Below are 16463 nucleotides of genomic sequence, written 5' to 3'. Positions count from 1 at the left end.
TTAAGAAAACTGAGGATTTTAGATTTATAATGTAACAAATTAGATATTAGTTAAAACATAGTGTTCCCTTTGATATATACAACACTTTTTGGACATGAAAAGCCATCAGAAAGCTGAGTCACTTCTGAAAGAAGATGATGATGATGATGATGAGAGGAATTAGAATGGGGACATTTTCTACTTCAGATCTTTTTTTATATCTTTTGAAACAAAAAAGCCCAAGAAACAAATGACCAAAAACTTGCAAGGGCCTCGTAGGCCCTGACATGCACATACTGGAGCTGCCTCCACACCAGCTCAAGCATCAAAACTAGAAATAAACCCTTTACAAATTGAAGAGTAAATATGCTGGCTAATGTGGAGTCAAGATGAGCATTAAAAACAAACAAACAAACAAAAAAACAACAAAAACTCATGTAGCTTAAAAACAAACAAAATCTCCCTCCTAGAATAACTAAGGACACTATTTTGTGTGTGTGTGTGTGTGTGTGTGTGTGTGTGTGTGTATGTGTCTGTTCACATCTACCAAATGCTATGAAAATATCTTGCCAAACCATTAAGAAAAATAGAGGAAAGCAGAGTGGTAAAAATTATTTTTGTGAAGTCAACCTGGTATGGCAGCATCTTGGTTAGTTAAATCTGGAATTTCTGTTTAATGCTGGCACCCTGCCCATGAGGTGTCCCAAGGGCTGTGCCACTGACTCCCTCAGGCCCAGCCCCTGAGTAAGACAGCTGCTAGCAACTCACATTTCTGACACTTATATACGGCATTCTCTTTAAAAAATGCTATCAGTGGGCATATCCTCTTTCTTCTTCTTTATGTAATTTATTTGTGTTTTTCCTTTTTCTCCCTCTTGGCCACACTCGGTAGAGGTTTGTTGCTTTACAGTTTTTCTAAAGCTCTTGGCTTTGTAGTTTCGATCTTTTGTGATTATTGTTTTCTATTTTATTAATCTCTGTTTTTATCCATATTGATTTCTACCTTCTACCTAGAGTAATTTAACTTGCTGTTATTTTCCTAGCTTCTTGGATTGCATGATTTATTCACTTTCTCCCAACATTTATTTTCTTTAAATACATTTACAGTTTAGCCACATATCACAGGCTTTGACATAAAGAATTGTCACTCATGCCTAAATAACGTCATTTTACTTTCCATTTCCTCTTTAAACTAAGAATTACTCTTACATATTTTTAAATTTCCAAACATCCAGAATTTAGAAGCTCTACCTTCCCTTATACTTCTTGTGTTCTATGGTATCACTTGGGGAAATTTATCGAGTTTTTTTTTTTCTATAACCTAGTACATAATTGATTACCGTATTTGTCCCAAAGGAATTTGAAAACTATGCACATTCTCCATTTGGGGAATGCAGATATCTATATTTATTTATAATCAAAGTTATTAATCATATTTTATGCAAATCCTCCATGAGCCTATTGATTATTGTCAGTTTAATCTATTATTTTATGAGAGAGGTATGTGAAGTCTACTTATATTTTTATCAACTCTCCATTTATTTCTGACAGCTTCTACCTTACAAATTCAAATGCTATGTTATGTAGTGCAGAATGGTTCATAACCATCATAATTTCCTGATAGACTACACTGACTGTATCTTTTTATAATTAAAAAGCTTTTTAAATTTAGTGCTTTTCTTGCATCAAATTTTATTATGATTTTACTATTGCTCCTCTATTTTTATATTGTTAGCATTAATTATAGAATATTTTTTCCCACTACTTTGGCATTTCTGTATCATTTTTAGGTGGGTCTAATATCATCTAATGCATCTCTTCTGGAAGGTTTTTAAAACTTCTGGTCATCTATTATGTTTCCATACTTTTCACTGCTGCAATAAAACAGATAATAGACTTTATGTTTCTTCTGTAACTCACTGGGGTTTTTGGAGGTAAAAGCAGGTAAGCAAGAAGGATCTCAATCCATTAACTGAAACTAAAACTCTTGAAAAATGCTTTAAAATTTAACATTTCAACTAAATCATTTTGTTAGTAACAAAGCTATACATCACATATTTGTATATTAAGAGTTTTTTAAAGTAATTTAAGGTATGTCAATGGTGTGAACATGTTTCCATGGTTTAAAGGTTCAGAAATTAAGTTTTTTCAAAAGCAAAAACAAAATAAGCTTTTCCCCCTCAAGGCATTAACATTTCTAAGGCCGGGCGCGGTGGCTCAAGCCTATAATCCCAGCACTTTGGGAGGCCGAGACGGGTGGATCACGAGGTCAGGAGATCCAGACCATCCTGGCTAACATGGTGAAACCCCGTCTCTACTAAAAGATACAAAAAAAAAAAACAGCCGGGCGAGGTGGAGGGCGCCTGTAGTCCCAGCTACTCGGGAGGCTGAGGCAGGAGAATGGCGTGAACCTGGGAGGTGGAGCTTGCAGTGAGCTGAGATCCGGCCACTGCACTCCAGCCTGGGCGACAGAGCGAGACTCTGTCTCAAAAAAAAAAAAAAAAAAAAAAACATTTCTAGACACTCAATAGCTCTCATCCAGAGAACAGAGAACTCCCTGGAAGATGAGCTGGCCAGAGCCAAGGTATCCTGAGGAGATACTCTCCCGGGCGGTGGACAGCCTGGGGCTGGACTTCCTCCCCCAGTACCTGCTGACATCTCTGCTACCTACTGTGTCTGCAGCCTTGATGTTACACCTGAGGGTGGATGCCTTGTGTCATTTCCTCCCTCTCTCCTTTAACAGAGGGGGCGGGGCGGGTGTCTTAATTATTAAAACAAGGCTATGTTTAAAGGGTCCAGACAATGAGGAAAGAAACAGTATGTTGTTAATACTGGTGGTTCTAGTTCTGCCTCCACATGGGCAACTCCACACAGCTGACTGGGAAACATGTTAAGGGACAGAGACGATACCATTTTCCTTTGGAGCATGTTACAATCATTTCTGTCCCACGCCCTTCATATTTTTTGTAAGTTATTTCAAATATGTTAATGTTTGCATAATTCTCACAAAATCCATTTGAGACAAGCAGGGCACACTTATCATCTCTGTATCAGTTCAAAAAGATGAATTCACTTATCCAAGTTCCCACACTCTGGTTCTAGTGGCAGAACCAGGATAAAAGTTGTTTGCTATGCAGCTCCTGCAACACACGGGAGCAGAACCCGAGTCTTCCACATGGTAAATAAATCATTATGCATTTGAAAAATCTTGTCCCAGAAATACATTTTGATTCTCCAAAATATATACTACCAATTACTTTGGCCTTGCAGTAACTGCCAAGATTGCCCATCTTTTGCACATTCAGACTTCTGTCCACTAGAGGGTACCAGTTAGCCACATCGATCTCATTACTCGACCTGCGCAAACTGGATATAGCTACAGGGGGAGGATCTGATTTGGGCTGGGACGTGGGAAAGCATTGCCTCGTAGATTGCATAATCCACACCTATATTTAAACATCCTAGATTTCCACTCGAATATCCTTTACAATAGCAGTATATCTCATATCACAATGAAAGTCAGTTTCTAATCAATTTACAAATTAAAATGCTCTCTTACCCTTTCCATGTCAAGAAATTCATCGTCTAGTTTAGTTCCTTCAGCACCACTTATTTTTTCACTAAATAGCTGCAGAAATAAACATAAATAATTGCACTGTACAATGATTTCTCGTCACAGTTTTTTACCTAAATTATTAAAAACAGAAACAAACTGGGATTCAACTTGTTGGATTTTTTGAACTAAGTCCTTTAAGAAAATTGTTGGAAGGGGTAACCATATCTAAAGGCATAGGAAGACATACATTTCTCATGCAGTCAACAGATATTTATTGTGTACCTACTATGTGTAAAACACATGGTAAGTGCTGTAGGACAAAGACACGAGAGATACTTGTCATCAAGGAACACACAGTTCACCCAAAGAGTCAACACACATTCAACTAAAAAGCAAGGAAAGAATAAGAACCATTAAAAAATAATAGTACTAGAGACAAATTATTGTAAATGCACTAAGTGGTAGTCACTTCAGTGATGCACAGAATGGACTTTGAGAACCCACAGCACTGGGAGTGAGTTCATGCAGGATCTGTTTCCTAGAAGATGTGGCATTTGAGCTGGCATTTCAAGGACAGGGAACATTTCATCGGGCAGCATTGAAGAAAAGGCCTTCTGGGATGAGGCACCATGGAAAAAAGAGCCAGGGGCAGGAATGGATTCGGCAAGTTTTCTCAGCCCCGGCTCTATTGATATTTATAGCAGATAATTATCTGTTGTGGGGGCTGTCCTGTGCACTGCAAGATGTTTAGCAGCATCCTCGGTCTCTACTTGCTAAAGGCCAGTACTGCAAGCATGGACACACACACACACACACACACACACACTTGTAACAACCAAAAATGTTGCCCAAGAGCTGAGGACAATTTGTGTATGGCCAATGTGCTCAAAAAACATCAATAAATTGTGTTTAACTGTGAAAACTAGCACACAAGGGAGAATGGACGAAAATAAAATCTGAAACTCACGCAACGCCCGGAGCACACAGATTCTCAAATGCCAAGCTAAAGGGTACAAGGTAGAGATCCCTAAAGAGTCTTCATCAAACACAGAGAAACCCTTTGAAAAGCAAGTCTGCCACCAGTAGGGTTGGATTAAAGAACAAGGAAGACAAATTGGAAGAAAAAAATATGTTCAATCATTTTCTTTAGCAAAATACATTAACATAATCTACACCTTTAAAATAGTAATATGAATATTCAAATTCATAGTAAGGGAGGTGCCATCAATTAATGGTGAAAAGATTGCAGGTTGTTTTAAATGCAAATGTAGTTACTACTACTATTACACACATGCGGTATTACTATTTAATAGGAACAATATAAGTGGAGACGGTATTTTACTTAAATTCGAAGTGTGAGAAGGAATTTCTTGAAGACAATAGCTAAGAAGACTACAAAATTGGCCAGCGTTCTCCATCCTCCCTGTCCTGCGTCTTTACAGTTTCTCCCAGCTAGAGTTGGAGTCTATCTCCCCACCTAGTAAATCTGGGCTGGGCTTGTAACTTGTTTTGACCCCACAGAAACAAGCCTAGCTAGGCAGGAAAAGATCTTGTGCGCTTCCACTCACTCTCTAGAAACACTGTTGCTACCCTGTGAACAAGCCCAGGCAAATTAACTGAATGGAGAGAAACAAGTGGCCCAGACACCCGCCAAGGTACAACCAGTCCACCCTCAGAATCAGAGCCACTCAGCTGACCTGCAGGTGACTGCAGTAACGTGAGAGACCCCAGCCACGATCAGCCCCATCTGCTGAGGCATGGGAACAGGAGTCCAATAAACGGTATTGCTTTAAACCACTGAATTGGGGTGGTTTGCTACATAATAGAAGTTATCTGGTACACTGGACAAGAATCCTTACTTTTCAGATTGAGTACAGAAGTCAGAGAGAATTATCCTAATGCCTTGACACAAGGCATAACTTCCAATAGAAAAAATCAAGAATTTCATTTCCACACACCAAGCAGTGTTGTAACAGATGTATCCATCAGCAGTTAACTCTCCTAAACATTTTTGTTGTTGTTATTCAGTAGTGAAATCATCCAACATATTGGTTCTTAACTTTGGAGGTAACAGCCTGAGAATCTAAGGAAAGTTACACAATCTCTCCTGGGGTGAGGAGTGGCACCTCCACGTTTTGTTGCCATGGTAGATTGCAAAAGTGGTCACAGGCTTTGCACCTCCTCCCATTAAGAAGTCTATTTTTCCACCCTTCCACTTGCTTTGGCCAACAGAAGAGTGTAAACCACACTGTATAGCTATAAAGTCCCAATCAGTACTCTACAAAGAGGCTCTACAGATACTTCTGCTCACTCTGTGAGGTCCACTCTAACTACTTCCACCTAAGTCTGGGCTGCCTTGTTGGAGAATGAAAGATCATGTGGATCAGAGATCAGCCATCCCACCTGAGCAACCTCAGACCATCATGCCCTCAGCTCACCTGGCAGCTGACCGGCAACAGGTGACTGAACCCAGCAGCGATCAGCCACACCAGCACATGCACCCACCCGTGCTCCCAGCCCAAATTGCTGACCCACAGAATCATAAACTAAATGAACATTTTTTTTGTCTTAAGTCACTGTGTTTTGGGATGGTGGGTTATATAGCAAAAGCCGACTGATACAGAGGCCTGCCATTTCCTATGACTATTGAAACCACAGAAGCCCACACGTAGATCCACGTTTTAAAATAACTATTTGAAAATCCCTTTGGCTTGGAGAGTTAGACCCGAAATCTCTTTAATCCGAACCAGTTCTCACTCATTCAGGTTTTACTTGTTCTATTTTCAGAAACCAAAATGTCTAATAGAAGGAGTAGTGTTTCTACTTTCAAGAACAGAAACTAGTGACATGAATATATCTTGTTTGAAAAGACAACATATGGGATCATTTTCAACAGGAGTCACAGGTAAGAGTCATCATTCGTTTCTGCTTTTCCTGAATTTCCCAGTGATGTTTAGCTGTTTTGATACATTAAGTATAAATACACACATAGCATTAGCTGTTTAGGCCACTCAATTACATTTCAGAGGTCAGTCAAGGAACAAATATTGTTTGTTGAGCATCTACTATGTGCAGGGACATGACTGGTACTTGGAATAGAAAGATAAAAAAGAGACGTGATTCCTACAGGGCACCTGGCCTCATTCCAGGGTTACAGGGTTATTTCCTTTAGGTGCGGGAAGCTAAATATAAATACTCAAGCTTCTATTTCTGGTAAGATGACTATTCAAATTCAACTCTGATGCACTCCCTATGCTCTGAATACAAATCAAGGATAGCTTAAATATCAAAATATGTACTCCTTATGCCTTCAATATGTAGCAAGGATAGATTAAATATCAAAAAAAAAGAAAACCAGAAAGATAAGCAATGCTCAAAACCAGAATAAACATTTTTGTGAACCTGAAAATGAACAGAAACACAACATGATGAACAAGGTTGAGGCCTCAGGCCTGCTGGGCTTCTTGCCTGCACACAGGCTATGACAGCCAGCAGTCTGGTTCCCGCTGAATACAAATCGATCTAAAATAGTGCTCCATGAGACCACAGTCTGGGTTCAAGTTCTGCTTACAGCTGGGGATGGAAAAGCAAATGAGGCTGGAAAAAAAAATTCGGATGTAAATCTCTGTCTGATGCTACCACATGTGGCAATCTGCAGGTCCAAGGAGACTGAAGGACAAAGAATAAGTCAAGTCACACCTCCTCCCCACTCCAGCTCTGTGACTGGATCCAGATGTCCCCAGCATCACCACAGAATGGAAACCACAGTTTTGTACTGGGGCCTTGGAAAGCTGGGTGGAAGAAGCCACAATCACTAGACCGAAGTGAGCACAAAAGAGGTTAAAATTAAAATTCATCCTAGATCTAAATTCTAAGGCACATGAATAAAATATAACACCAAGAAAGAGAGCCAACAAAATCACATAACATAACATAATATAACATAACATAACATAACATAACATGAATTCACTTCTAGTGAAAACGATTTTATGAAACAATGTAATAAAGACTTTTTAATGTATGTTTAGGATATTATTAAAATGATAAAGGAATAACTTCTATTAATGAAGAGCAAGCAATTATACAAAAGGACAGAAATTTTAAAGATAGACATAAAACATTAGAAACAAAAAGTATTGTATAGCTGGGCACGGTGGCTCGCACCTGTAATCCCAGCACTTTGAGAGGCCGAGGTGGGCAGATCATGAGGTCAGGAGATCGAGACCATCCTGGCTAACACAGTGAAACCCCGTCTCCACTAAAAATACAAAAAATTAGCCGGGCATAGTGGCGGGCGCCTGTAGTCCCAGCTACCTGGGAGGCTGAGGCAGGAGAATGGCGTGAACCCGGGAGGCCGAGCTTGCAGTGAGCCGAGATCGCGTCACTGCACTCCAGCCTGGGTGGCAGAGCGAGACTCCGTCTCAAAAAAAAAAAAAAAAAAAGTATTATATAGTCATAAAAATGAAAAACCCAATAGATGGGACAAACTCCAGCCTGGGCACAATCAGGAAAGAACTGGCAAGCTGGAAAATATTAAGGAATTTACTCAAAGAACATAAACAGAGACGAAGAGTTTTTTTAATGAAATATCAGTTAATCGATATGAAGGATAAGTGAGAGATTCCAAGATATATCCAACAGGCGCTCCAGAAAAAAGAACAGAATACAGGAGTATCAATATTTACAAGTAAAATGGCTCTTTTCTCTTCTGTAATTGAAGGAAGTTAGGAGTCTACAGTTTGGAAGTACACTCAAGTACCATGCAAGATGAATATTAACTCACACCCAGACACAGCAAAATCTCAAGAATAAACAATCCTAAAACTATCACAGGGGCAAAAAACATCCAGAGCAACAATAAGACTGACAGCAGATTTCTCTTCTGCAACAGCAGATGCCAGGGACAATGAAAGAACAGCGTCAAAGTGCTAAAAAGAAATCAGCTAGGCACAGGATTACAGATCATGCCTATAATCACAGCACTTCGGGAGGCTGAGGCAGGTGGATCACCTGAGGTCAGGTGTTCGAGACCAGCCTGGCCAACATGGTGAAACCCTGTCTCTACTAAAAATACAAAAATTAGCCGGGTGTGGTGGCGCAATAAAAATCTAGAATTTTGTCTCTCCCTAAACTGTTGTTGAAGAGCAAGGCCGGGTGCAGTGGCTCACGCCTGTAATCCCAACAGTTTGGCAGGCTAAAGTGGCATATCACATGAGGTCAGGGGTTAGAGACCAGCCTGGCCAATATGGAGAAACCCCGTCTACCAAAAACACAAAATTAGCTGGGCGTAGTGGCACATGCCTGTAATCCCAGCTACTCAGGAGGCTGAGGCAGGAGAATCGTTTGAACCCGGGAGATGAAGGTTGAGGTGAGCCGGGATCACGCCATTGCACTCCAGTCTGGGCAACAAGAGTGAAATTCCATCTCAAAAAAAAAAAAAAAAAAAAAATCAGCTGTATGTGGTGGCACATGCCTGTAATCTCAGCCACTCAGAAGGCTGAGGTGGGAGAATCACTTGAACTCAGGAGGCAGAGGTTGCAGTGAGCTGAGATTACACTACAAAATAAAGACATATTCGGACTTCACAGATTCAAATAACAGTGATGCTAAAGTATTACATCAAGGAAATAAAAACCAAACTAAGAGGGAAAGTATGGACCATAGGAAACAATGGTGAGAACAGAAATTGAGAAACTATGGTGGTAAATTTATCATTGAGTAAAGACAAACAAACAAGCAAAAACCAATGTGTCTGAGTTTACACAAGGGTAAAATTAAAATCTTAAGCAATAATAACACAGAAATGGGGAAGAGTGTTGAGTGAATATTTCAAGCACACTAAGATTCATGTGTGTTCAGAAGGAGTTGAGAAATGGGTATAACTTTAGACATAATTAAAATAATGCACAGCAGGTATCTGTGTTATATAACTAATGGTAACTCCTAAAAACACAAAACTATGATACCCATATAGTACTATGCATGTTATAACATAGTATCCATACCAGCACACTGTTAGAAAACCAGTATTTTTCAATCCAAAAGAAAACAAGGGAGAATAGAGGGAGAGGGAGGAAGAAGGAATGGCAAATAGAAACCACAAAATCAGATAGTAATAAGTCTAAATAGATCAGTAATGATTATCTATATAACTGGATTAAATTCAACATAACAATAATAGAGTGAATTTTAACAAGCTAGTTATATATATCTTATAAGAGTCACAACTAAAACACAACACATAGAAAGACTGAAAAGACAAAATGTACATACTGGGAAAATGCTAATCAAAATAAAGCCTGTAACAATAATATCAGACAAGAACTACCTTTCTTTGTTTTTTTGTTTGTTTGTTTGTTTGTTTTTGTTTTTGAGACAGGGTCTTGCTTTGTTGCCCAGGCTGGAGTACAGCGGTGTGATCTCAGGAATAGCTGGGACCACAGGGCACACCAGCATGCCTGGCTAATTTTTGTATTTTTGTAGAGATGGGATTTCTCTATGTTGCCCAGGCTGGTCTTGAGCTCCCAGGTTCAAGCAATCCTCCTGCCTCCACCTTCCAAAGTGCTGGGATTTCAGATGTGAGCCACTGTGCCTGACCTAAGAAATACCTTCCTAAGGCAAAGCATTAATAGGAATAGAGACTCAATGTAATAATAAAAGGAGCAATCCACCAAAATTTTTATAATAATGATATTGTTTCCACTAATAGTATAACCTCCAAAAAATATAAAGCAAAACTGAAATAGTGATACTGATAAACCCACAATTACAGCAGGAGATTTAATACAAACAACTCCATCAGAAAACTGACATATCAAACATGATAAAAAATTGAAAAAGATATGGATTATCTGAATGACCAAAATAATAACCTTGGTCAAATATTATGCACATATACATATATCCCCTCAGCCAATAAATTTAAAAAATGTATATTCAGAGAGAACATTACAAAAACTGACCATATATTATGCTGCTGCAAAATATTATAAGTAGTGGCAAAAACCACAATTACTTTTGCACCAACCTAATACTAGGTAACAAAGTCAATCAATACCATATAGAGCGTGTTTATTAGGTTTTGGGGTTTTTTAACCATAATGCAATTAAATTAGGAACCAACAATAAAAATAAGTATGTCAGCACAAAATTTTAAAATTCTGTCCTAAATAACAGATTAAAAAGAAAACTCCAATAGAAATTACCAAAAAATTTAACAATAAAAATATTATACATCAAAATCTGTAGTATGCAGCTAAACAGATTAAAAAGAAAACCCCAACAGAAATTACCAAAAAATTTAACAACAAAAACACTATACATCAAAATCTGTGGTATACAGCTAAAGCTGTATTCAGAAATCAACATATAACCTTAAATACATTTCAAAGAACACCTCAATTTAATGTTTCAAACTGACACCATGTCATCCAATCTAAGTTCTAAAACATCTAATATCTCAAGTTGGAAAGTCTACCAACTGTGCCAATTTGCTAGAGATGCAAAGATCAGTCACTCTTACAGGCCCATTGGAAAGCAGAAACACAAACAGCAATCCACAATGAGATCAATACTATTCTGTAATAGAGATGCAGAACTTGCCATTAAAACCCAGATGGAAGGAAGCAATTATATAAATGAGAATGTGCCAAGAAAGTTCCAGAACAAAGCCTAGAAGGATATACAGAGTTCGACAGGGAGATAAGAAGAAAAGTGGCAATTCTAGAAAGAATAGCATAAGCAAATAAATGGTTGATTAAAAAATAGAGTCCAAATTGATCAGTAATGATTATCTACATAATTGGATTACATTCAACATATTAAATAATACTAGAGTGGATTTTAAAAATCCAGCTATATGCAGCTTCTAAGAGATGCATACAACATAACAGGAAACAGCATAATAATTCAGCAAGGGTAACGGATATGAACGACTCAGCTTAAATGAAAAGGAGCAGACAGGCATACATGCAGGGGCCAGACCAAGGGGCTAAACTTAATTCTGGGGACAATGGAGACTTTTAGAAAGGCGAGTGATAAGAACAGATCTGAGTTTCAGAAAGATTAGTCAAGTGGGTCATGAGATAATGGACTGGAGAGGAACCAGAAGGTAGACAAGCAGATCGGTTAGGCAATGACAGGGGACACATAGTTTGAAGAGGTGAAGGTGGAGTGGGGAAAAATGCCAAAATTACATTCTAAAACCCTCTTAATTACCTTCTTCAGCATCAAACACAAGCTACCCTCACTCATCTATTCAGCTTCCCCATCACAAATACTACACCTGACCTTTGCTCACTAGACAGAAGTTGCAAATCAAAAATACAAATGGGTGGCTACTCAACGTGGCTTGTGTGTTCTTCCCCCAGTGGAAAAGAAGATTTATGCTGCAAATTAGACCTCTCTCAGGTTGCCTTGGTGCTACAGTCAGAGATAAAACCCTTGTTCACCATCTACTTCTTGGCCGCTTTAATTTTCTCAGTAACAGGAAAATGAAAACTATTTTCAAAGACTACAACTGAGCAGTGACAAATTATAAAAGAAATTTATTTGGGAAACATGAAGCTTTTGCATTTGGTGTTTTGTCTAGATGTGTTGGATTTTTAATGGTAAATGTTAACACAGCCTTGGCTGCCTTCTTGTGCAAATATCTGTTTTCAAAGAAACCTTGGCGTCTCCATCTTCTTCCCTTTCATGAAGCAAGAAATTAAACAGCAAGAAAGCCAGAACCCAGAAGAAAATGTAAAAAAGCAAAATTTATAACTTAGGATTTTAGAAAATGCTCTAGAATAGTATTTTCCAGTATGTGTGCCACAAAACACTAGCTCCATGGGATGTACCTAAGGGCCAGGCAAAGTAAAACAAACAAAAAACCAAAAAGAGCTCTTGACTATATATATTTGGAAACACAGGGAAAACAAAATTAAGCAGATTTCTTTACTAAAACATTTTCAGAGGCTTTAAAGTGGTAATGGAGGGCTGGGCACAGTGGCTCATGTCTGTAATCTCAGCACTTTGGAAGGCCGCAGCGGGCGGATCACCTGAGGTCAGGAGTTTGAGACCAGCCTGGCCAACATGGTGAAACCCCATCTCTAGTAAAAATACAAAAATTAGCCAGGCATGGTGGTGCACACCTGTAGTCCCAACTACTCAAGAGGCTGAGGCACAAGAATCACTTGAACCCGGGAGGCGGAGGTTGCAGTGAGTTGAAATCACGCCACTGCACTCCAGCCTGGGTGACAGAGCAAGACTCCATCTCAAAAAAAAATAAATAAAATAAAATGGTAATGAGCACTGTGGATTTCCAAAGGGGCACATATATGTAAGATGTGGCATTTTCCACAATCATTGGGCTGTGGAAGTTGTCTAACAGGAAAATCTCCAAGGACTGGTGTTCTAAGGAACACACTTTGAGAAGCCCTGTGCCAAAAATGTCACCGTTTTGAAAGGTTCCTTTTTCTTCTTTCAACCAGTTGGCAGTCATGCTCTGTTGTTATCAGCTTGGAGAATATGGCAATGCAATTTTAAGTATCAATAGTAAAGGTAATATGTAAGTTGTTAACATTAGGGAAAGATGAGTGAAGGGTATATGTGAACTCTCTGTACTAGTTTTGCAACTTCCCTTTCTGTAAGTCTAAAATTTTTTCAAATTTCAAAGTTTAAAGAGATCTCTGAGGTCTTCAGAGCAACCAAGGCAGCCAGGATCTGAGGGGCCAAAATCGAGAGGAAGGGAAATGCATTGAGGTGAGTGATACATCTATAGCTGACTGTTCTCTTTGGGAAATGTTCTGTCTTACAACATAGGACATAAAGTCTGAGCAGAAAGCACCAGCCTGGAACTTGCAGCAGTCTCACTAGGTTGTGTAAGAGAAAAATTTGAATACACTGTAACCAAGGGAACCGGGATATAAGAGGCCAAATTTCTGGGAAAAAGGGAAACGTAAAGAAGCAAGCCTGACAAGCTATGTTCAATTTCCTCTTCAGGCTTTTGAAATTCCTAAGCTGAATACACAAGGCAGAATGATAAGAAACCAGCACAAAGAGGCTCCTAGAAGGCTAAATATCTAAACAGATATTTCTGCAGTATCACAGTGATCAAGAGACAAAAATTGGAGTTCAGGACTGCCCAAAAAGGAAAAACATCCGGAGATTTTAATTCATTCCTGAATGCCTAAACCCTAGGAGCAAAAGCAAGCAAGGGGACATGCCCTCAGAAAGCCTAGAACGCAAACTTCAATCATTTCAGTCCATCTGTAGCAAAGTTATAAGCCTTTACCCTCATTATCTGCCAGAATAAAACTAGATAATCTCTGGAGGAAGATACATTATTCAGACCTGCTACAATCCTTCACACACAATATGTGCCATTCAAATAAAAATCATTTGGCATACCAGGATACTGAACCAACAATGGAAAACTAAGAAAAGAATAGATGATCCAACTGGTAATCCCAATATTGACATCTGAAATGATTTTTAATGTAACTATGACAAATATGTTGAATAAAATAAATGACAATGTAAAATTTTTATCAAAAATTGGAATACATAAAAAGAAAGCAAATGAAAAGTACAGATGAAAATTCAATAACTAAAATTAAGAACCCAACAGAAGTGTTTAATAACAATTAGACATGACAACTGAGAGAATATGTGAACTGGAAGTTCAGTCAGTAGAAAGTATCTAAATTGAAACATAAAGGGAAAGAAGATGAAAAACACAAAAAAGCACTATAAGCACATCAGACATGGTGAAAATACCTAACACAAGTGTATTTTAGAGTTCAGAAAAATGAGAGAGAAACAATATTTGAAGAGGAGATGGACAATAATTATTCAAAATAGAAAAAAGACACCAAGCTACAGATTGAAACTTCTCTATGAATACCAAGCAGGATAAATATGAAGATAAACATACCTAGGCACATTATAGTTAAACTGCTGAAGACCAAAGACAAAGAGAAATTTTAAAGCAATCAAAGAGAAAGATACACATTGCATTCAAAGAAGCAGCAAAAAGATTCTTAGCTGATGTTGCAAGAGAAACCAAGGAGCTACAAAACAATGAAATCACATCTTTAAAACGCTGGCAGAAAATATCTGCCAATCTAAGATTCTATTCCCTGTCAATGAATATATGCTTCATAAACAGTCAAAGAAATCTTCAGACAAAAGCATTGAGAGAATTCCTCACAATAAACATTAAAAGAAACACTAAAAGGAGTTCTTTAAAAAATTATATATATAGTGTGTGTGTATGTATTATATATACACACATTTATGTAATATATGTGAATTTATATATAAAACAATATATAAATGGAAACACACACATACATAAAATTTTGTATTATATATACATGCACATATATAAATGGAAACAGATGGAAATAAGAAAATAGGGAAAGAAATGAAGAGCTCCAGAAAGTTAAATCTAAGTGAATATTCACAGCTTAAAATAAAAGTAATGTCTTATGAGGTTTTAAATGTATGTAGAATTTCAAAAACATAAAAATGATAGCACAAAAGCCACCACTAAGGGAGTCAAGTGAGACTCTTGTTGTATGGTCTATTCTATTGCTTGGAAGTGATACAGTACTAATTTAATGAAGACTCCTCCACATTAAAAAATGTGTGTTATAATTTCTAGGATTTCTTTTTAAATAATTATAATATATAACTAGCAAGCTACTACAGTAGTAAAATGGAATAATTCTTTAAAGTGATTAATCCAAATGAAGGCAAGAAAGGAGAAAGAAGCAATGAATGAGATAAATAGAAAACAAATAATAACATAGCAGATTTAAATGTAAAAATATCAATAATTACATTAAATGAAAATGGACTAAATATTCCAATTAAAAGACAAGAAGCATCAGCCAAGATTTAAAAATAAAAAAAAAAAAAAGCTACACTAAAGCTACACTATATCCTGCCAATAAGAGATGCTCACTAAAGGTAATAACATGAAAGGAAAATAAACAGGTGCGAAAAGATACATCAGAAAAGCACTAACATTGATTTCTGGAGGAGGAGGCAGAGCAAGATGGCTCAAAAGAACCCTCCAACAATCATCTCCTCTGCAGGAACACCAAATTGAACAACTATCCACACAAGAAAGCATCTTCGTAAGAACCAAAAACCAGGTGAGCAATCACAGTACCTGATTTTAACTTTGTGTCAAAGAAAGAGGCACTGAAGAGGGTAGGAAAGACAGTTTTGAATTGCTGACACTACTCCTCCATCCCCCAGCAGTGCAGCATGGCATGGAGAGAGAATCTGTGCACTTGGGGGAGGAAGGGCAAAGTAATTTTGGGAATTTGCATTGGAACTCAGTGCTGCCCTGTCACAGTGGAAAGCAACACAGGCCTTTCCCAGTGTTTCCCACCGGCTTTGGCCAGTGCCCATGGAGGGAGCACTTAGACTAGCCCTAGCCAAAGGGCAATCATCCATCCCAGCAGTCAGAAACAGAAACTGAATTCTGGCTAGCCCCACCACTGTGGGATAAAGTGTTCTGGGGTCCTAAGTAAACTTGAAAGGCAGTCTAGGCCACAAGGACTGCAATTCCTGGACAAATACTGGTGCTATGCTGGGCCTACAGCCAGTGGAACTAGGGTGCATGCAACCCAGGAAACTTTATTAATAGAGAACCTTCCAGGGAGTCACCAGCTGGAGTGGCCAAGGGAGTGCTTGCATCACCCCTTCCCCAACTCCAGGCAATGCAGCTCACAGTTCTGTGAGAAGAGGGAAGTGTAAAGAGGACTTTGTCTTGCAATTTGGATACCAGCTCCGTCACAGTAAAATAAAGCAGAAAGCAAAGTCCTAAAGCCCCCATTTCAGGCCACAGCTTCCGGACAACATTTCTAGACCCATCCTGGTACAGAAAAGAACTCACTACCCTGAAGGAAAGGACCCAGTGTCACAG

The 16463-nt window shown here is 38.4% G+C and overlaps 1 protein-coding gene across 3 annotated transcripts in view; it reads right to left on the bottom strand.

Annotated features, from left to right (window-relative positions):
• SH3GL3 (SH3 domain containing GRB2 like 3, endophilin A3) overlaps window positions 1–16463 on the bottom strand; it is a 168095-nt gene that overhangs the window by 57157 nt on the left and 94475 nt on the right. For all 3 annotated transcript variants that reach the window (XR_005236873.2, XM_007990210.3, XM_037987804.2), the window contains exon 2: window positions 3539–3607. Coding sequence is in view for 1 of the 3 variants with exons in the window: in XM_007990210.3 (XP_007988401.1) it covers window positions 3539–3607 (69 nt within the window). In the remaining 2 variants the exon portion in view is untranslated. The remainder of the gene's footprint in view (window positions 1–3538; window positions 3608–16463) is intronic.

Source organism: Chlorocebus sabaeus, chromosome 29, assembly GCF_047675955.1.
Source record: "Chlorocebus sabaeus isolate Y175 chromosome 29, mChlSab1.0.hap1, whole genome shotgun sequence".
Taxonomy (NCBI): domain Eukaryota; kingdom Metazoa; phylum Chordata; class Mammalia; order Primates; family Cercopithecidae; genus Chlorocebus; species Chlorocebus sabaeus.
Note: the sequence above shows the minus strand (reverse complement) of the source record. Positions and strands in the feature narration are given on the sequence as shown.